This window comes from Actinia tenebrosa, unplaced genomic scaffold, assembly GCF_029948245.1.
Source record: "Actinia tenebrosa isolate PJP-AT-01 unplaced genomic scaffold, QUT_ActTen_1.0 PGA_scaffold5__44_contigs__length_20552954, whole genome shotgun sequence".
Taxonomy (NCBI): domain Eukaryota; kingdom Metazoa; phylum Cnidaria; class Anthozoa; order Actiniaria; family Actiniidae; genus Actinia; species Actinia tenebrosa.
Window position 1 is genome coordinate 16,982,836 of NW_028292582.1, and position 21,484 is coordinate 17,004,319.

Below are 21,484 nucleotides of genomic sequence, written 5' to 3' on the forward strand. Positions count from 1 at the left end.
CCCCAACACTAAAATCTAAGCTTTGATTCGAAGCTTTATTATTTGTAGCTGGATGAGCTGGATTGCTGTCATTTTTTTCTTTCGAATATTTTGTCATTTTCGTCGATTTTCCTGCGCAAACAAATTGTTTTTTGGTCAACTGGTACGTCAGGTAAGTCATTAATGATGTATTGGGTTGTGTAGTGGGTATTTAGTGCTGTTCGTTTGATAAAAGTGCTGATGAAACGACAACTAATGTGTGTAAAAAAACGACAAGAAAACGAAGATGCATTCCCGATGCATTCTTTCTCGGTATAACAATACAGAATACTGATCCTGGTAACAATTTGCAAAATAATATACTTTATTTGCTACAGAACACGATCTATTATATTTATTACTGTACTAATCTTTTGGAAGAACATTTCAAATGGCTAAAAATTAATGCGGTTTTGGCAGCCAAATCCTAGATGACTTTCCAGATGCGCGAGAATATCGCTTGCAGTGTGATAAGATTAGAGCACAGGCAGCCCAAGCTCACTACATTTACAAGAGAACGTATGGGGATTTAGAATATGCCATATTTTATTTGGAAAAACGTGAATAAAAGTTTGTTGACTTACCTGTTGTGTCATTTTTTTTTTAACTTCTGCATGCAGTTTCAGCGAGTTTTGAAGGGCATAAAGAAAAACATTCCAACATTAAGTAATTATAATGACAAGGTTAAGGTTTTGTTCCAGTTTGTCCTATCTTTCGGCAGTTCTTTCGTTATGATTTTCTTTACTGCTCCTAATGATTTGAGGTAGATTCACTTGGCTTTATCCGACTAAGGCAAAATCTTTATATATTTAGTTGTTGTCTTTTTCTAAGCTAGTTGGTTTCAAGTCCTTAGCCGCAAAAGTTGGGCGAGCAGCCATGATCGTGGATTTCCTGGTGTTCATTGGAGTACCTTTTTAAAGTTTAAGGGAGGACTGCTAGTTTGTAACTACAGCTAGATCCAATTGAATCACATAGATTTATTGGTAGACTATTCCTTTGTGCTCACATGAAGCAAAATCCTCATTGGATTAGTATTTTCTGAGAAAAAACATTCACAATGGACACCAGTGACAGCAAATTCGGCTCAGCATCTTCCTACCTTGTCATTATTACTTAATGTTGGAATGTTTTTCTTAAACATTATCTTAAATACCTTTAAAACTTGCTGAAACTGCATACAGGAGTTCAAAATAAACAAATTGACACAACAGGCAAGTTGACAAACTTTTATTCACGTTTTTCCAAATAAGATACAACATATTCTAAATCCCCATACATTCTCTTGTAAATGTAGTTGCCTGTGATTAGAATGAGCTATATTTCTAAAAGTGAGCTATATTTTTTTTCAAAAAGGTATTATCCTGTTCCCACACTAAAAAAAAACTTCAAAGCATTCTTTCCTTAACATAATTTTAAAGTTTTTGTGTGTGTTTTTCCTAGTATGAGTAATAGTCTTGCCCAAAAATGCCTCATCTCAAATCTGAACACGTGATACTTTTGAAAAAGATCCATCAAAGCGTGATAAAGTGGATGGTTGGGTTAAGGACTAGGGATAGAGTAGGCAATATATAGTGGTTCCAATCTCTGCTTCACTTTGTCTCATCTTACGTACTTGATTTGACATGACCTTCTAGCTGGGTCACCAAAATTTGGGTTTTTGAGTCATAATTTACAAGTATTTTATACAATTTCATAATCTCGATTTTAAAATTCAAAAGTAAACTTCATATAATAACAACAAAGAAGATAAGACTTTTTATTTCCTTTTTTAATTCAAATCAATAATTGAAGATAGATTTATCTAATCAAGAGAAAAAAGAGTTAATCTTATTTATTTTTAGTGCCACATCATTACGTGTCCCAATGACAATTACAAAATCTTGTTAATCTTACAAACTATAAAAGATTAAATGACCAACACTAGAAACTAATTTTATTTAATGCATGATCAAGAATGCCAAACCCATATTCCACAGTATAAAGACATTATAACTGTTTCTAAGAAATCAAAATTTACAAAAAGCTCAAAATATCAAGGTAATGCAGTAGACTATTTATTTAAAGTGCCTATCACCCTTCTGACAATATTCTCAGTATTGATTTCTACATTGGGTAAGATGTTGAATAACCCGAAAAAATTACATAGTTTGAGTGCGGCTTCTTGAAGTTATGAAGGTTTTTCCATGTCATATGCTAATGCTAATAATGAGGAGGCATTTATGGTTATTTGTTGTTCCTCGTAATTCGAAACACCGGCTTCTATGGGAAAACTAACTTGCAATCATTTCTATAAGAGCAATGAGGAAAACAATGACATATTTCAAATTTAATTTATCTGTACCAGAAGTGTTTTGTATATTAAATGATTACTCCTCATACGTCACAGCATTAGCATATGGCATGGAAAAACCTTTAAGACTTCAAGAAGTTGCACTTAAACTATATATTTTTTTAGTGTTATTCAACATCTTACCCCATGTAGAATTAATACTGTGAATATTGTCAGAAGGGTGATATAGGCACTTTAAGTAGACTATATATTTTCCTCAAGGGTAGATCACCCATAACAAAATTCATATGAGGATCAGCTCAATTTGATACAGTACATTACAACTGTAATACAAATATATATTTCATATATGTTCTCATACACACACACACACACACACACACACACACACATATATATATCTCCTATCGGGCCAATAAACCTACCTAATGCGTCCTTGAAGTCTCATATGAGATTTGGTAGCTCAGCAATTAGAGCATGGCTCTGGAATCGCCCGGGCACGGGTTCAAATCCCGTTCAAGACTCAGAATTTTTATTAATCTTTCAATTTGCAGCTTCATAAATTGCTTAATGTTCTGCAATGATCAGCTCAATTTGATACATTACAACTGCAGTATAAATATATGTTTCATATATATTCTCATACACACATTATGATTCATGTAGTGCCCTTTCTATATGGATATCAAAGGCGCTTTACATTGAAGTTGAGAATCTTTTTATGCTACTTACGTGCGGGGGTTTCTTTGCATCCTCTTGGTTCTTTTACATCCTTCCGATATTGGTTAGTAATTATGAAATGTGGAGAGATGGGACCATTATTTAAAGTGATCATCCGAGCCACTTGAAAGTCTAACCACTTTGTCCTCAGCTATTTGAAGACCCTGAGTGCTGGTCCGGCTAGGACTCAAACCAAGATCTCCCACATGAAAGGCTGATCCTCAACTAACTAAGCCAACCAGTTAAACTGTTGTTTTTTTTTTGTCGAGTGTTATGAGTGTCTCTCTGAATTTTTTACAAGTTTAAAACTAAGGTAGTTGGGTGTTAATCCATTCAGTTATTTGTATACCATAGTAACATCATGTAATTGTAGTTTGTCTTAAACCATCCAAGTTCCTGTAGAATAGGTAAAGTATGATCAAACTCACTAATAAGAAAAAGGTGCCACTCTCTACTTATTTGACATAAGGTAGAATATACCTCTATCTATAAGGTAGAGACAGTGTTGAGATGGTGTCGAGACAATGATTTGTCTTCAAATCACTTCACTGGTGCTAAAGAAATGGTTTTATATTTATTTTAGAATATCAATGGCTTCCGGTGACCACATAAAGAGAGAAGAAATGAACTTGGATGAAACAGAGTCAGATTGGTTTGGATATGCCTGTGATTCTGGAGAGATTTTGTTTTATTACAACATTAAGACTGGAGAACTCAGATGGCCCACAAATTCTCCACACTCTAAGGTACTGTAAGTCTATTCTGCATTTCATGCTCGGACCTCCTTTCATTTGGCGTGCTCTTCTGTGTTGTGGTCTTCTCTTACTGTATGCCACATTATGTACAATAATACTTCTATATATTGAACCTACATCATGCATTGCCACAGTCATAAATATTGAATATTGTCTAGAAACTTAGAACACAAGAGCAAAGACTATAGGTCACTTGCATTATAGCGTCATTTACTACTATTACCTGACTCCCTAGAAAACTTTCTTTTGTTCAATTAATTACCAACAATATTGTCTTCCTATTTTCATGAGAAAATACAAATTCAGTAAATAAGGAAGAAAATTCGCCAAGCATCATTGGTAATGTAAAAAATGACGTCATCATACAAACGACCTGCTACCTAAGCTTAATTTAGTGGTATGGAACAGGGATGGTTCTATTAATCATTTTACTTGTTAATCTAGAATACCATCCTCAAAGTACAGACCAGTGATGTACCAGGTGTACGAAATGAACTGTGCAGTGTGGCTACACAGACTGAAGACTACGGATGTGTCAATCACTGTACCTCAATGTATGTAGACAATGAACGACAAGTGGAAAATAGGGAGAGCGAAAGCCTCGAAATAAAAGAAGAAGTAAGCGATGATGTTACGATTGATGTCAGTGAGCAGAACACGTTCAATAACACTGATGTTAACGAGAACCTTGATGAAGTTAGTGAAGATTATGGGATGGATGAGTCATTGAGTACCATAATTACCAAGATGAAAGAAAAGGAGATTGTGCAAAATGTACAACCCCAGCACAAGAGTAATACCAAGACTTATGACTGCTCTTACTGCGGTAGAACATTTAAAAGGAAAGGTTGTCTTGATCTTCATATACGAACACATACCGGCGAAAAGCCATATGGATGTTCGTACTGTAACAAGACTTTTACAAACAAAAGTAATCTCAATGTACACTTTCGAGTACATACCGGTGAAAAGCCATATGAATGTTCGTATTGTGACAAGACTTTTACAAACAAAAGTAATCTCAATGTACACTTTCGAGTACATACCGGTGAAAAGCCATATGAATGTTCGTATTGTGACAAGACTTTTACAAACAAAAGTAATCTCAATGTACACTTTCGAGTACATACCGGTGAAAAGCCATATGAATGTTCGTATTGTGATAAGGCATTTGCTGCAAGAGCGAGTTGGCGTACCCATCTAAGAACGCATAACGTTGAAAAGCCGTATGAATGTTCGTACTGTGATATGGCATTTGCACAGAAAGTCACTTTCAACGGTCATCTACGAATTCATACCGGCAACGAGCCATATAAATGTTGGTTTTGTAATAAAGCATTTACTATGAAAGCAAACCTGAACATCCATCTACGAACGCACACCGGTGAAAAGCCATATGGATGTTCGTACTGTGACAAGGCATTTGCAGACAAAAGTAATCTCAGAGTACACCTTCGAATACATACCGGTGAAAAGCCATTTAAATGTTCGCATTGCGATATGGCATTTGCTGCAAGAGCGAGTTTCCGTGCACATATAAGAACACATACCGTTGAAGAGCCATGTAAATGTTCGTATTGTGATATGACATTTGCACAGAAAGGTACTTTTGATGGTCATCTACGATTAAATACCGGTGTCAAGCCATATGTATGTTGGTATTGCAATAAAGCATTTACTATAAAAACGAAACTGGATACCCATCTACGAACGCATACCGGTGAAAAACCATATGGATGTTCGTACTGTGACAAGGCATTTGCAGACAAAAGTAATCTCAAAGTACACCTTCGAGTACATACCGGTGAAAAGCCATTTGAATGTTCGTACTGTGACAAGGCATTTGCTGCAAGAGCGAGTTTCCGTGCCCATCTACGAACGCATACCGATGAAAAGCCATAGGAATACTCGTACTGTGATATGGCATTTGCAGATAAAAGTAATCTCAAAGGACACTAGAGAAAAACGTTTGCGCATGCGTGCATTTCAGCACTTTTTCTAAGGATTCGAGTGAGAAAATAAATATTTGTTTTCTCCAAGTATACAAAAAATTCGCGAGTATACAATTGCCACACCACGATACTGTACTATAAGTAACACAATATGAAAGAATTAGCCTTAAGTTTCAAGCATGGACACTAAGTTTTGGCATTTTGTGAAGTCCAATTTATCAGGCATGTTTGAAAGCCAAATTTACAGATGATTTGACTAATTTGCATAAGATTTAGATCATGCGCAGACGTTTTTCACTCGTGTCATCTCAAAGTACACCTTGGAATACATACCATGAAAAGCCATATGAATGTTCGTATTGCGATATGGCATTTGCTTTAAGAGCGAGTTTCCGTGCCCATATACGATATTCTCTTGACGAACGTATACCGGCGAAAGCCATAGGAATGTTTGAATTGAAAGACCATGGCCAGATCACTATATATGGATGAAAGGATGATATAAGGATGAGCCATGCGTACAGAGACTCGTTTTGATATAAAACCAGGAAGTTATTATTATTATTATTAAGAACATAACATAAATGTGCCAAATTTCAAAATTAATCGTCTTGGAAAACTGTTGTACACATGACGGCATGCTTTTCAATGTGCAAATGCAACCATGCGTAACAATAAGTAGACAACACATGCACAACATAGTACAGTTTTCGTATGACTGTGAAAAGTTCACGGCACGAACACGGTCCTGACACAGCAAGGGATACGCCAGACAAATCACTTTGAACGAGAATTTACTCTCCATCCAATCAAACACCGGGATCACGGCATAAACACGGCGCGGACACGGTCACGCCAAGATCACGGCACTTTAGAACATATCATTGTAGCGGCACGTCATGCTTACGGCACTGAGCTTTTCACAGTCATACGAAAACTGCACTATACACAGTTACACAATCGGTGAAGCCAACGGTCGCACCAGAAGGTGTGCCACGTCACGGGTGTAACATCTTAGACTTATTTTAGATGAACGAACAGGTACAGAATCGTCGGCGTACATCATACAATATCTTCCAGAGGAGAAGCATAATGTGAAAAGGACAGGGCCCAACACTGAGCTCTATGGGGCAAGTACAGGAGAAGTAGCTGGTCCATTACTAGTGGAGACGGACGATAGATAAAAGTGAAAATAAAAAGGGACTTGGAATGATCGACTCGACTTTTTCTTTTTTTCTTTTTCTTTTTTTCTTTTGGATTCGAAGTAAACAAAAAAGTCGTTCATTACACAACAAATGAGTGAAAAAATCAATGATCCGCCCCTCAGTGGAAAAGAACAGCAGCCATATCCTATGTTATGGGACAAGCCAACGTCGAATTTTTCATGCGCCGAACCAAATGTTAAGAATTAAGATCATGAAAAGTACGACGTCTGATCCAATTAAGTTCGACCATAACATTGAGATCGAACCAATCGTTAAGATCGACTGAAGCGGTCGGGAATTACGACTTCGGAGCTAATCTGATTCAAGCGACTTTGTAAAGCGCCATTGAGCTTCTGGAAATGGCGCTATTTAAATGTTTATTATTATTATTATTATTATTATTATCATTATTATTATTATTAAACGACGAACTTTTCATGAACCGAACCTAATGCATATATTATATTTAATCGCAAAAGGGGGGGGGGGGGGGCAAGCAGGTTTATCATGAGCTGTGCATGCGCATAAACGTCAACATGGCTTCCTGTGTTATATGAGAGGCTCGGCAGCTGATTCCGGATCCCGGGAAAGCAAAATAGCGTCCGATATGTGTGATTCGTGTTTTGCAACCACGAAATACGTTTGTATTTCTTATGAAATGCCAATATGCAATAAGTGTTCATGTTTTGAAAGCGATGAAGAACAGCCTGGTTGGGTTGCAGGAAGAAGTATAGGATGGCCGAGCGGGGGACTGCGGCACTGCGGAAGAGTCTGATTTCTATATATATTACTGTATGTTAAACTGCTTATAAGCCTTTGCACAATATATTTTCAGAATTGATTCTTTAGATAGTGGATAGTTGATTGTGAAAATATTTCGTCATTTGAATGTCGGGTCTTTAAGATACGAAGGTTTATATTCCCAATATGTTAATATCTAATACCCACCATAAATGTAATACCCACCATAAATGTCATAACAGTCAACCATAAATGTAATAATCGAGCCCATTATAAATGTAATAAAATTTAACCATAAATGTAATAATCAAAACCCACCATAAATGCAATAACCCCTCCAACCATAAATGTAATAACCAAGTATTCCGGAGAGTCAAACAAAGTGTTCAATCAACAAACAACTCTAAGCAGCATTGTTTGAGTGTTTCGTCAAAGACAGTGGGTGGGGTCACATACCACGTGATAGCCTGTGTAAAAGGCCGTTTTGGATACGGATTGAAGTGCAAGAAACGGCTGTTAACGCAGGCTTATCACGTGACTGTGGGATTGTTTTGTGACAGAGAGAAAATATGATGTAATAGTCCTAAAATAAATAAATAAGATAATTTTGTAGACTATTATCGAAATTTTGCGAAACTTTGCTCCTGTTGATTCAGGCTATTCACTTGACCGTGAGATTTGTGAGAAAATATTATGTACATCTGTATGATGATGATGATGATGGTGGTGGTAGTGGTGATGATGATGACGATTGTGATGATGGAGATGATAATGAAGGTGGTGATGATGGTGATGGTGATGATATGGTCATGATCTCTTGTGGAGATGGCGATGGCGGTGATAACAAATGTTACATGACGATGATGAAAACGACTGCTAAAGGCGTCTTTACATGCTTTCAGCTCGAAGCCGTTGAGCTGCGCCACTGCTATACTTGCGGTGGTGATAAGCGATGACGTTTTTTTTACAATGATAACTGTAATGATGGCGATAATGACGATAATAATAATTTTTTTACTTATATTTATTAGCTGTTTATCCCTAAATTTTTAGAATTATTATTGCTACACTTTTATATTGCTACAATATTATTAAGTAGTATAGGGAATGGGGGTTCCAGCGCAATCTCGACACGGGCAAGACCCGCGTCAAAAATCCACCTACGGACGACCCCCACTCCAAGTGTGGTTGAGGGCAACAGCGCACTTAAATATGTTAGTCTATATATGGAGTGCGAAGAATGTAAGAGAACTTTTAAGAAAGAAGCGGATTTGAAAAAGCATTTGAAAATGAAGACGAAGTGTATGAGCAGTTATGATTGTGGATGTGGTAAGAAGTTTGAGACTAAGGTTAAATTGTTTTGGCATTGTCAGGACTGTGAGTACGACTACGACGACCTAAAAAGTGCTTGGTATTAGGTATAAAATATTTCCTATTATATAGATGGAATCCCAAAGCAACTTCAGCACGGTGTCAATACCCGGTAACGGTGAGATTGACGTTAGACAGTTTTGGCGTCAGTCAGAAAGGAAGGTTAAAAGGACTCTCCGAAAAGGTATAGAAGAATTAGGAGCCCCGAAAGCGAGCATAATGGTAGAAGTAAGTTTGTCAAAAGACGAGGTAATGACGACAGCAATGTTGCGATCAAAGTCGTTAGTGATATTAGAATCCACGAATCTGGATAGGTCACTCAGTGAAGCCTTAGAAGCAATAATGGAGTCGCTGTCTAACTACACGAAAGAAGGATCGGGTTGGACAGTAGAGGAGGTTGAAGGAATAGAGATAAGTATGGCCAGGTACGTACCCATACGAGGGGGGAGTTACGTACCGCTACCAACGTGGGTAGAAAGGAAGAAGGCTATTGTAAACGTGAAGAATGAAGACAATCGATGCTTTATGTGGGCAATCAGGTCTGCACTGTATCCAGCAGAGAAGGATCCCTGTAGGACAAGTAAGTATCCCACAGACGATTTAGAGTGGGATGGTGTGGAATTTCCCATGCAGTTGATAGACATCCCCATATTTGAGGAAATAAACGATCTAGCAATTAACGTTTACGGAGTCAGAGAGCAGACGATAGTACCGTTAGTTCTGTCAAAAAGTAAAGGAGAGCGCGTACATTTATTCTACCACGGCGGACACTACTCATGGGTTAAACACATTAGCAGACTATTCTACAGACATACTAAGCACAAAGGCAAAAAGTACTTCTGCGACTGCTGCTTGCTGTCATTTACATCCTTAAATGCCCTAAAGAAACACGATGAGATCTGCCGCGGAGTCGAAGAAGTGGCGCAACGGATCCAGATGCCCACCAACAAAGAGCTTTCATACGCAAACCATCAAAAGCAGATGCAAGTGCCTTACGTGATATATGCAGACTTCGAAGCGTTGATAACTAAGGAAGAGCAGAAACGTGGTGCCACGAATAAGATAGGATTACACGAGATCTGCTCCTTTGGTTACATAGTAGTCAGATCAGACGGTAAAGCAAACCCTCCTGTGATTTACCGAGGTAAGAACGCAGCTAATGAGTTTCTAGAAGCATTGCGAGAAGAGGAGGGGGAGATAAGAGAACAATTAAGACGTCCAAAGAAGATGGAATTTACCAAAGAGAACCAGGAGGCTTTTAACAAGGCAAAAAAATGCCACATTTGCCAACATACGCTTCTTCAGTTTGGAAGACGAGCCAAGAAAGCGTGGGATGAAGATGGAAAGTATCTAGGAGAAGCTCATTTTAAATGCGGGAAGTATGCTAAGAAAGGTGAGAAGCCGGGAAAGCCCTCCACGCACTGCATTCACTGCCACAAAGCATTTGTTGAGGATTTCTATGTGGATAAGGTTAGGGATCACTGCCACATCACTGGTAAATACAGAGGAGCGGCTCATTGGAAATGCAATATAAACTTCAAAGTAAATCCAGACATGGAGATTCCGGTGTTCTTTCACAACCTCCGCGGGTACGACTCCCATTTGCTACTACAAGGAACTGACGGCTCCGACGTCAAATGCATACCCAACAACAAAGAGCGCTACATGTCCGTAACTGTGGGTAAGCTAAAGTTCTTAGATTCGCAGCAGTTTATGGCGGACTCCTTGGCAAACCTCGTAAAGTATAACACCAACTTTCCCATTTCCAGTCAATATGGTGCGGAAAGGAAAGGAGTCTACCCATACGAATACATGGATTCCTGGGATCGATTCAAAGAGTCCCTACCACCCAAAGATCGCTTCTACAGCACCCTAAACGAGTCCGGCATAAAGGATGAGGAGTACCAGCATGCGTTAGACGTGTGGGAAAAGTACTCCTGTGAGAACATGGGGGACTACCACGACATCTACCTAAGGTCTGACGTAGTGCTGCTTGCAGACGTTTTCCAAAGTTTCAGAAAGATGGCTATAGAATATTACGGATTGGATCCCGCTAATTTCTACACGGCTCCTGGGCTCAGCTGGAGTGCTTTGTTAAAGAAGACAAATGCGCAGTTGGATCTCCTAACGGAGTACGACATGTACCGCTTTATGGAAGACGGTATTCGTGGCGGCGTATGCGGACCCAGCCGACGTTACGCCCGCGCAAACAACCCCTTAGTAGAGCACGACCCAGAGAAACCAACCACATACATTTACTACCTGGATGCGAATAACCTTTATGGTTGGGCAATGTCACAGTACCTACCTGTGAGAGACTTCGAATGGGATCCAGTGAAGCCGATAGACTTCTACATGCAGGTAGGAAAGGAGGAAGACAAGGGTTACGTTTTAGAAGTGGATCTGGAGTACCCAGAGCGCCTGCACGATGAACACAATGAGTTCCCCTTAGCACCAGAAGCGATAGAGATACCATTTAAGCAGCTAAGTCCGCTGCAAAAGCAAATGTGCCCTGGTTACAAACCGTACAGGAAACTAACTATGAACCTGATGGATAAGAAGAAGTATGTGGTACATTACCGCAACCTGCAGTTCTACGTGCGACACGGAATGCGCGTAGAGAAGATCCACAGAGTCCTAAAATTCACGCAGGAACCCTGGATGCGCCCCTACATTGACTTTAACACGCAAAAGCGTACCGCAGCGAAAAATGACTTCGAGAAAAACCTCTTCAAACTGATGAACAACAGCGTGTTCGGAAAGACAATGGAGAACATCCGCAAGCGCGTAAGCGTAAAAATAGTCAGCACCAAAGAGGAAGCAGAAGCATACGTGTCACAGCCAGGCTTCGTTAGATACGTAGAAATGCTGAACTTCTACGTGATTCACATGAAAAGGGCAAACCTCTTACTAAACAAGCCCGTTTACACAGGCTTTACGGTGCTGGATCTATCGAAGCTGCTTATGTACGAGTTCTACTACGATAAGCTTAAGCCAAAGTACGGAGACCGCTGTCGCCTCCTGTACACAGACACCGACTCCCTAATTCTAGAAGTGCAAACGGAAGACGTTTACAAAGACTGCCTCCCCGACATAGACGAGTACGACACCAGCGGTTACCCGAAGGAGCACTTCCTTTACTCTGCGAAGAATAAGAAGGTAATTGGGAAGATGAAAGACGAAATGTTAGGAAAACCCATAGTAGAGTACGTGGGTCTGAAACCAAAGATGTACAGCGTGCTAAAGTTAGACGGCGTAGAAAAGAAAGCTAAAGGCGTAAAAAAGTACGTGGTTAAGAAGGACATTACGCACGAGTCCTACCTCAACGTATTACGAACACGCAAGGAACAGCGGCATAAGATGAACAGCCTGCGCAGCTATGGTCATCAGATACATAACGTCACGCAGGAGAAGGTGTCACTGTCTGCATTTGACGGTAAGCGATGGATGTGTGATGACGGAGTGCATACGATAGCATTCGGACATCACACGATAAGCAGTTCTTCCATGACGAACCCACGTGTGGGGCCATCGTGAAGATAATACAAGATGGGCTGACCCTTCTTAGCTATCGCACTTCGGATCTGGTAAGTTTCCAAAGACCAATTAGGATCCGTAGCTCTTTTGGATCCTCCTTCTAATTCACCCGGTCCGTAGAGATATCGGACTGTGACATTACCTAATTTTTTTTCATGGGGGAAGACCGCCCTTGAACTTCTGACGTAGGACTTGTGTTCCACGTGTTTCTTTTTTATGGCATCCTTGGGTTTTATCCCCGTAGCCCTGGCCGCCTCGTTGTTCAAAGCCGCGACGACCTGGGGGAGCCTCTGGGTCCATTCCCTGTTGCGTTTGGAGGGATCTTCCAGCTCTTTCCAATACTGGTACCCAAAGAGACGCTCGGCCAGGGTCTTATTAAATCTTTCGACAATGCTCTGACCCCTGTGGTACTCTGCTTCGGCTCTCCTAATTTTGGTGCTGTGGTCTTTCAGGGTCTTGGTAACCACGCCCATGAACTCTGTCCCCGCATCCACTTGCAGCAGCTTAGGCCATTTCAAGACGCGCTTATAAATCCTACCTAGGGCTTCTGCGACTTCCCCAGAATCCTTGCTGGTTATGGGTTCGGCGTCCTTGTATCTGCTTGCGATATCGACTACGGTCAAAGCGTATCTATAGGTCTTTTTTCTCACCTTGTCGTGCGGTAAGAAAAGCAAATCCGCCTGATGAACTTCATTAGAGGTATTTACGGTAAAGCTGGGCCTGGGAATGTACTTAGGCACGGGAAGATAAACCTGCCAGAGGGTTTGTTTTTTCAACCAGTTCTTAGCCGTTTCTTCTGATACCCTGGCCGCGGTCGCGAGTTTCTTAATAGCCGACGCTCCTTTCCAATAGCCTTCAGGCCCATAGTAAATCCTTTTGAGTTTGTCCTCTACGCGGCCCATTATATGAATTCCAAAACAAGATTGATCTTTCGCCCGTTGAAATCCGCCGTCTTTCCGTCCACTTTGATGGTGATGTTTATGCTTTCTACCAAATTGGACAAGTCATAGCTTAAAGAAATGGGGGTGTATTCTACCAGGTCAAATGGATTACCTTTGGGCAGAAACTTGGACATAAGAGAAGACTTTTCTCCATCGTTGTAACTATGGACCAAGTCGCAATAGACTTCGTAAGAGGATGCGACTTTCCATTTCACAGGTATGGCTGTGTCGGTAATTGTCTTGCCTGAGGCACATAATAATGACCCCAATGGGTCAGACTTTCCAAAAGTTACTGAATAGTTTGGCATATTATGTTTGAAGGTCATTTCGTGCGGCAATCCTGTGGTGAGCGTATAACCGTGTTTTGCTAATTCCTTAGCAAGGGTGATTGGTGTGTAATGTCCATCGGGCAGCAATACGCCTTGATAGTTGCCGCCGCCTTTATGCTCAGTGATCAAGGCATTGACTAAATTATACCAAGAATTGTACAAAGAACAACTAACCAGCCTAACCTTATGGGCTTTAATGGGGGGATTCAGATAAGTGGTAAAGTTATTTTTATCGCTTTCCAAAAAGACGATCATTATATTAGATACGCCAAGGCCACGCCTCCCGCCAGCCCTGCGACTCCTACGAAGACCAACTCACTATCTTTTTGTTTCTTAGAAGGCTGGTAGTAATTCTTAAACTGAGGCTTTCTTAACCTAAAGTCGGGGTGTGCTTGCGCATAAAGTTTGAAGGCGTAGTCTGTGTTTTCGAAGTTCTTATCCGCCTGCATTTTGTCTTGGTAATTCTTGTCCAACCAATCCCTGTAAGCTTGTCTTTTTTCATTCCAAGCTGCCACGTCCCGCTGATATTTCTCCAGCGCTAAATCATGCCTTTTCCTCTCAGCGGCCAAATCTCCGCTTTTGTCGCCTCTGACTAATCTATCCAAATATTGACCACCATAATTAGCTCCAGTGAATGCTAAAGCTGCAATGACTCCACCTGCGACCACGCTAGCCATTATATATTAGAAAATCACACCGTAGGTAGGTACTTTTCCTTCCGTAGGTAATCCTTTACCATGATAGCTCCGCCTACGGCAGCGGTCATCTTGGCAAAGTTAGCGAAGCTCTTGCTTGGGTCTTCAGTAAAGTCTTCTTTGAGCACTTTCTTACCAACCCAACCAATACCCGCAACAATGGAAGTAATAATAGCTGCTTCTTCAACAGTTTTTAACAACGCGGTCGACATTATATTACAGAGCGAGAAGGAAAATCTAGGTCGCCACGGCACGTGGTGATAAATCTACTCCATTTCAGGGATCTTACTTTTTCTAACAGCCGGCTCCACAGGTGCGTGCACGGGCGCGTGATATGTTGGTGGTTCTACTTTTGGCTTCGTAGCCCGCCATTGTAAGTAAAGGCTGCCTGCTGCTATAGCAACTCCTAACGCGCCGATGACGTACCCAGGATTAATAAAGGATTCCTCTTCTCTTTCCTCCACCTTTTCTTCTTTTTTGGCTTTGTTCTTCCTATTCATCTCCGCGAGCTTCTTTCCGGCAGCGACTCTGCCTGGAGATTTAGCCTTGGTAATCTTGGTATCTTCTACGGGAGCCTTTTCTGGTTGTTCTTCGGTGCCACTCATCTTATATTAAGGGACTTGAAGGACTTGACAAGTAACTTGGTTACGACTTGAGAACGACTTAATAATGACCTGACTAAGTACTTACGAATGACTTAACTAGGTACTTACGGTGACTTGACTAAGTACTTACGAATGACTTAACTAGGTACTTGAGGCGACTTGATCAGGTACCTCAGCAAGTGCTGCCTGGAAGACCTTTTCAACGTCCCTGTCCTTCTTGAAGTCCTTCCAAGATGTTCCGAAGGAACCTAGTACCTCCTTCAAGTCAACGTGCTGAGCTACGTGCAAAGCCGCAGAGGCGACTGCCATTAACTTACCGCACTTCAAAGACAACCACCCGCAGGTTATCTTAAGTTCTTGGGCGATGACATAGTCCTCGCTAATGTCCTTCCGTAGTTGCTCCACGTCGTCTATGGGCAGCGCAAGTCCGAGAAGCTTGGTGGCAAGTCGGATAGCGGAGTCTGCTACGGCGTCCGTGGTCTTACTTGCAAGGGCGGCCTCGTACCTCTTATGGAACTTTTTGACTTCCTCTTCTGACAACTTATTAACTTGCTCATGGGTAAGTTCCTTGCCTATCATTTCTTTGCACTTCCCAGAAGACACAAGGATGTTGAGTTGTTCCTTGAGGTTGCTTTCATCTAGCTGCGTGGGGACTTCATCTAAGAGCTGCTCAATGTCCATATATGTTAATGGAATACGGAAACCTCAAAGAGAAGATCATCTTGGAATGTTGGTGCGTTTTTAGGTGCCGCATGTATTCGTGTAACTGTTCCTTGGATATCTCACCGCCGTAGTCGCTTAAGATGGTTTCCAGGTCAGACTTGCTCGGAGTATAAAATACGACAAGTGAACCTATGTTTTCCCTGAAGGGCTTAGAGACGCTGGTAAGCTGCTGCGAGAGCAACCAAACGCTGATATTGTCGTGTCTACCGCTGAAGGCGAGTTTAACGAGCTCGGAAGTGCGTCTTTTTACGTCGTCCCCACAGGCAATGTCATCCAGTATAAGGAGGGTTTGCGTATTCTTGGGGAATTGTTTGTGCCAAAACTTAAGATGGCCGGATAACTCGTTAGGATCTAAGATATCTACAAAGAAGTCGTCATCTTTCACTCCTATGCCCGTCCAGGTGCGGTTATTCACGTAGGTGGGGCAAAGCAGTACGATGTAGTCGAAGCGGTATCTAAAGGGTCCTAATAGCTGCTCTACCACGAACTGCGTTTTACCGCAGCCGGTGGGTCCTACGATCAGAGCATTGCAGGGAATATGGTTCGGATCCATTATATATACGATGGAGCCAGTGGAAGCAGTGCAAAGAATTGTCGCCGACGCAAAAGATAAAAGAGACACCATAGAAATGCAAAGGGAGGAGATAGACCGGCTGAAAGAGCGCGTGCAGGAGTTGTACGATGAAATGTGCGGTCTGAAGCGCGCGGAACGGTTTGGCGCCCTTTTGACGATGGCAACGTGGGCTAAGGAGTCCGTTAAGGACTTCATGCGATATCCCCTGTAGAATGTTGACAATAAGGTTAAATCTTTGTTAAGGATGCCTGGAAACTATTTCAAAGAGTGTCTCAGAATGTTGACAATAAGGTTAAATCTTTGTTAAGGATGCCCGGAAACTATTTCAAAAGTGTCTTAGAATGTTGACAATAAGGTTAAATCTTTGTTAAGGATGCCTGGAAACTATTTAAAAAGTGTCTTAGAATGTTGACAATAAGGTTAAATCTTTGTTAAGGATGCCTGGAAACTATTTCAAAAGTGTCTTAGAATGTTGACAATAAGGTTAAATCTTTGTTAAGGATGCCTGGAAACTATTTAAAAAGTGTCTTAGAATGTTGACAATAAGGTTAAATCTTTGTTAAGTCGCCCATAAGCTATTCCAAAAAATGCCTCAGAATGTTGACAATAAGGTTAAATCTTTGTTAAGTATATATACTATTTAAAAAGTGTCTTAGAATGTTGACGTTTAGGTTAAATCTTTGTTAAGGATGTTAAATGGAGGCTAAGATATTGTTAAGTATATATGGACTGCTCGTTGTGTAAGAAGGTGTTCAGCACCAAACAAAGACTTCAATACCACGTTCGTCGCGGCGTTTGTACAAAGAAACCCCTTAGCCGCGCTTGTAAGGATTGCGGTAAGGAATTCAGCACCGTTCAAAAGATGCAACAACATCAGGATAAACGCATTTGTGGGCTTTGTAAGGACTGTAATAAGGAATTCCACAACCCCTTCGAAATGCAGCAGCATCTGAAAAGGGGCGTCTGTAATCGAACCAGACAGTGTAGTTTCTGTAATAAGATACTTAGTAGTCGTCAACGTTTACAGACGCCCCTTTTCAGATGCTGCTGCATTTCGAAGGGGTTGTGGAATTCCTTATTACAGTCCTTACAAAGCCCACAAATGCGTTTATCCTGATGTTGTTGCATCTTTTGAACGGTGCTGAATTCCTTACCGCAATCCTTACAAGCGCGGCTAAGGGGTTTCTTTGTACAAACGCCGCGACGAACGTGGTATTGAAGTCTTTGTTTGGTGCTGAACACCTTCTTACACAACGAGCAGTCCATATATACTTAACAATATCTTAGCCTCCATTTAACATCCTTAACAAAGATTTAACCTAAACGTCAACATTCTAAGACACTTTTTAAATAGTATATATACTTAACAAAGATTTAACCTTATTGTCAACATTCTGAGGCATTTTTTGGAATAGCTTATGGGCGACTTAACAAAGATTTAACCTTATTGTCAACATTCTAAGACACTTTTTAAATAGTTTCCAGGCATCCTTAACAAAGATTTAACCTTATTGTCAACATTCTAAGACACTTTTGAAATAGTTTCCAGGCATCCTTAACAAAGATTTAACCTTATTGTCAACATTCTAAGACACTTTTTAAATAGTTTCCAGGCATCCTTAACAAAGATTTAACCTTATTGTCAACATTCTAAGACACTTTTGAAATAGTTTCCGGGCATCCTTAACAAAGATTTAACCTTATTGTCAACATTCTGAGACACTCTTTGAAATAGTTTCCAGGCATCCTTAACAAAGATTTAACCTTATTGTCAACATTCTACAGGGGATATCGCATGAAGTCCTTAACGGACTCCTTAGCCCACGTTGCCATCGTCAAAAGGGCGCCAAACCGTTCCGCGCGCTTCAGACCGCACATTTCATCGTACAACTCCTGCACGCGCTCTTTCAGCCGGTCTATCTCCTCCCTTTGCATTTCTATGGTGTCTCTTTTATCTTTTGCGTCGGCGACAATTCTTTGCACTGCTTCCACTGGCTCCATCGTATATATAATGGATCCGAACCATATTCCCTGCAATGCTCTGATCGTAGGACCCACCGGCTGCGGTAAAACGCAGTTCGTGGTAGAGCAGCTATTAGGACCCTTTAGATACCGCTTCGACTACATCGTACTGCTTTGCCCCACCTACGTGAATAACCGCACCTGGACGGGCATAGGAGTGAAAGATGACGACTTCTTTGTAGATATCTTAGATCCTAACGAGTTATCCGGCCATCTTAAGTTTTGGCACAAACAATTCCCCAAGAATACGCAAACCCTCCTTATACTGGATGACATTGCCTGTGGGGACGACGTAAAAAGACGCACTTCCGAGCTCGTTAAACTCGCCTTCAGCGGTAGACACGACAATATCAGCGTTTGGTTGCTCTCGCAGCAGCTTACCAGCGTCTCTAAGCCCTTCAGGGAAAACATAGGTTCACTTGTCGTATTTTATACTCCGAGCAAGTCTGACCTGGAAACCATCTTAAGCGACTACGGCGGTGAGATATCCAAGGAACAGTTACACGAATACATGCGGCACCTAAAAACGCACCAACATTCCAAGATGATCTTCTCTTTGAGGTTTCCGTATTCCATTAACATATATGGACATTGAGCAGCTCTTAGATGAAGTCCCCACGCAGCTAGATGAAAGCAACCTCAAGGAACAACTCAACATCCTTGTGTCTTCTGGGAAGTGCAAAGAAATGATAGGCAAGGAACTTACCCATGAGCAAGTTAATAAGTTGTCAGAAGAGGAAGTCAAAAAGTTCCATAAGAGGTACGAGGCCGCCCTTGCAAGTAAGACCACGGACGCCGTAGCAGACTCCGCTATCCGACTTGCCACCAAGCTTCTCGGACTTGCGCTGCCCATAGACGACGTGGAGCAACTACGGAAGGACATTAGCGAGGACTATGTCATCGCCCAAGAACTTAAGATAACCTGCGGGTGGTTGTCTTTGAAGTGCGGTAAGTTAATGGCAGTCGCCTCTGCGGCTTTGCACGTAGCTCAGCACGTTGACTTGAAGGAGGTACTAGGTTCCTTCGGAACATCTTGGAAGGACTTCAAGAAGGACAGGGACGTTGAAAAGGTCTTCCAGGCAGCACTTGCTGAGGTACCTGATCAAGTCGCCTCAAGTACCTAGTTAAGTCATTCGTAAGTACTTAGTCAAGTCACCGTAAGTACCTAGTTAAGTCATTCGTAAGTACTTAGTCAGGTCATTATTAAGTCGTTCTCAAGTCGTAACCAAGTTACTTGTCAAGTCCTTCAAGTCCCTTAATATAAGATGAGTGGCACCGAAGAACAACCAGAAAAGGCTCCCGTAGAAGATACCAAGATTACCAAGGCTAAATCTCCAGGCAGAGTCGCTGCCGGAAAGAAGCTCGCGGAGATGAATAGGAAGAACAAAGCCAAAAAAGAAGAAAAGGTGGAGGAAAGAGAAGAGGAATCCTTTATTAATCCTGGGTACGTCATCGGCGCGTTAGGAGTTGCTATAGCAGCAGGCAGCCTTTACTTACAATGGCGGGCTACGAAGCCAAAAGTAGAACCACCAACATATCACGCGCCCGTGCACGCACCTGTGGAGCCGGCTGTTAGAAAAAGTAAGATCCCTGAAATGGAGTAGATTTATCACCACGTGCCGTGGCGACCTAGATTTTCCTTCTCGCTCTGTAATATAATGTCGACCGCGTTGTTAAAAACTGTTGAAGAAGCAGCTATTATTACTTCCATTGTTGCGGGTATTGGTTGGGTTGGTAAGAAAGTGCTCAAAGAAGACTTTACTGAAGACCCAAGCAAGAGCTTCGCTAACTTTGCCAAGATGACCGCTGCCGTAGGCGGAGCTATCATGGTAAAGGATTACCTACGGAAGGAAAAGTACCTACCTACGGTGTGATTTTCTAATATATAATGGCTAGCGTGGTCGCAGGTGGAGTCATTGCAGCTTTAGCATTCACTGGAGCTAATTATGGTGGTCAATATTTGGATAGATTAGTCAGAGGCGACAAAAGCGGAGATTTGGCCGCTGAGAGGAAAAGGCATGATTTAGCGCTGGAGAAATATCAGCGGGACGTGGCAGCTTGGAATGAAAAAAGACAAGCTTACAGGGATTGGTTGGACAAGAATTACCAAGACAAAATGCAGGCGGATAAGAACTTCGAAAACACAGACTACGCCTTCAAACTTTATGCGCAAGCACACCCCGACTTTAGGTTAAGAAAGCCTCAGTTTAAGAATTACTACCAGCCTTCTAAGAAACAAAAAGATAGTGAGTTGGTCTTCGTAGGAGTCGCAGGGCTGGCGGGAGGCGTGGCCTTGGCGTATCTAATATAATGATCGTCTTTTTGGAAAGCGATAAAAATAACTTTACCACTTATCTGAATCCCCCCATTAAAGCCCATAAGGTTAGGCTGGTTAGTTGTTCTTTGTACAATTCTTGGTATAATTTAGTCAATGCCTTGATCACTGAGCATAAAGGCGGCGGCAACTATCAAGGCGTATTGCTGCCCGATGGACATTACACACCAATCACCCTTGCTAAGGAATTAGCAAAACACGGTTATACGCTCACCACAGGATTGCCGCACGAAATGACCTTCAAACATAATATGCCAAACTATTCAGTAACTTTTGGAAAGTCTGACCCATTGGGGTCATTATTATGTGCCTCAGGCAAGACAATTACCGACACAGCCATACCTGTGAAATGGAAAGTCGCATCCTCTTACGAAGTCTATTGCGACTTGGTCCATAGTTACAACGATGGAGAAAAGTCTTCTCTTATGTCCAAGTTTCTGCCCAAAGGTAATCCATTTGACCTGGTAGAATACACCCCCATTTCTTTAAGCTATGACTTGTCCAATTTGGTAGAAAGCATAAACATCACCATCAAAGTGGACGGAAAGACGGCGGATTTCAACGGGCGAAAGATCAATCTTGTTTTGGAATTCATATAATGGGCCGCGTAGAGGACAAACTCAAAAGGATTTACTATGGGCCTGAAGGCTATTGGAAAGGAGCGTCGGCTA

At 41.5% G+C, this 21,484-nt stretch overlaps 1 protein-coding gene across 1 annotated transcript; it reads left to right on the plus strand.

Annotated features, from left to right (window-relative positions):
- Positions 1-40: 40 nt before the first annotated feature.
- On the plus strand, positions 41-7,387 carry LOC116286314 (uncharacterized). The gene is made up of 3 exons (XM_089037892.1): positions 41-151; positions 3,612-3,774; positions 4,228-7,387. Exons 2-3 carry the CDS (start codon positions 3,619-3,621, stop codon positions 5,683-5,685), a joined length of 1,614 nt encoding a protein of 537 aa, XP_088894018.1. The 5' UTR covers positions 41-151; positions 3,612-3,618; the 3' UTR covers positions 5,686-7,387.
- Positions 7,388-21,484: the final 14,097 nt, after the last annotated feature.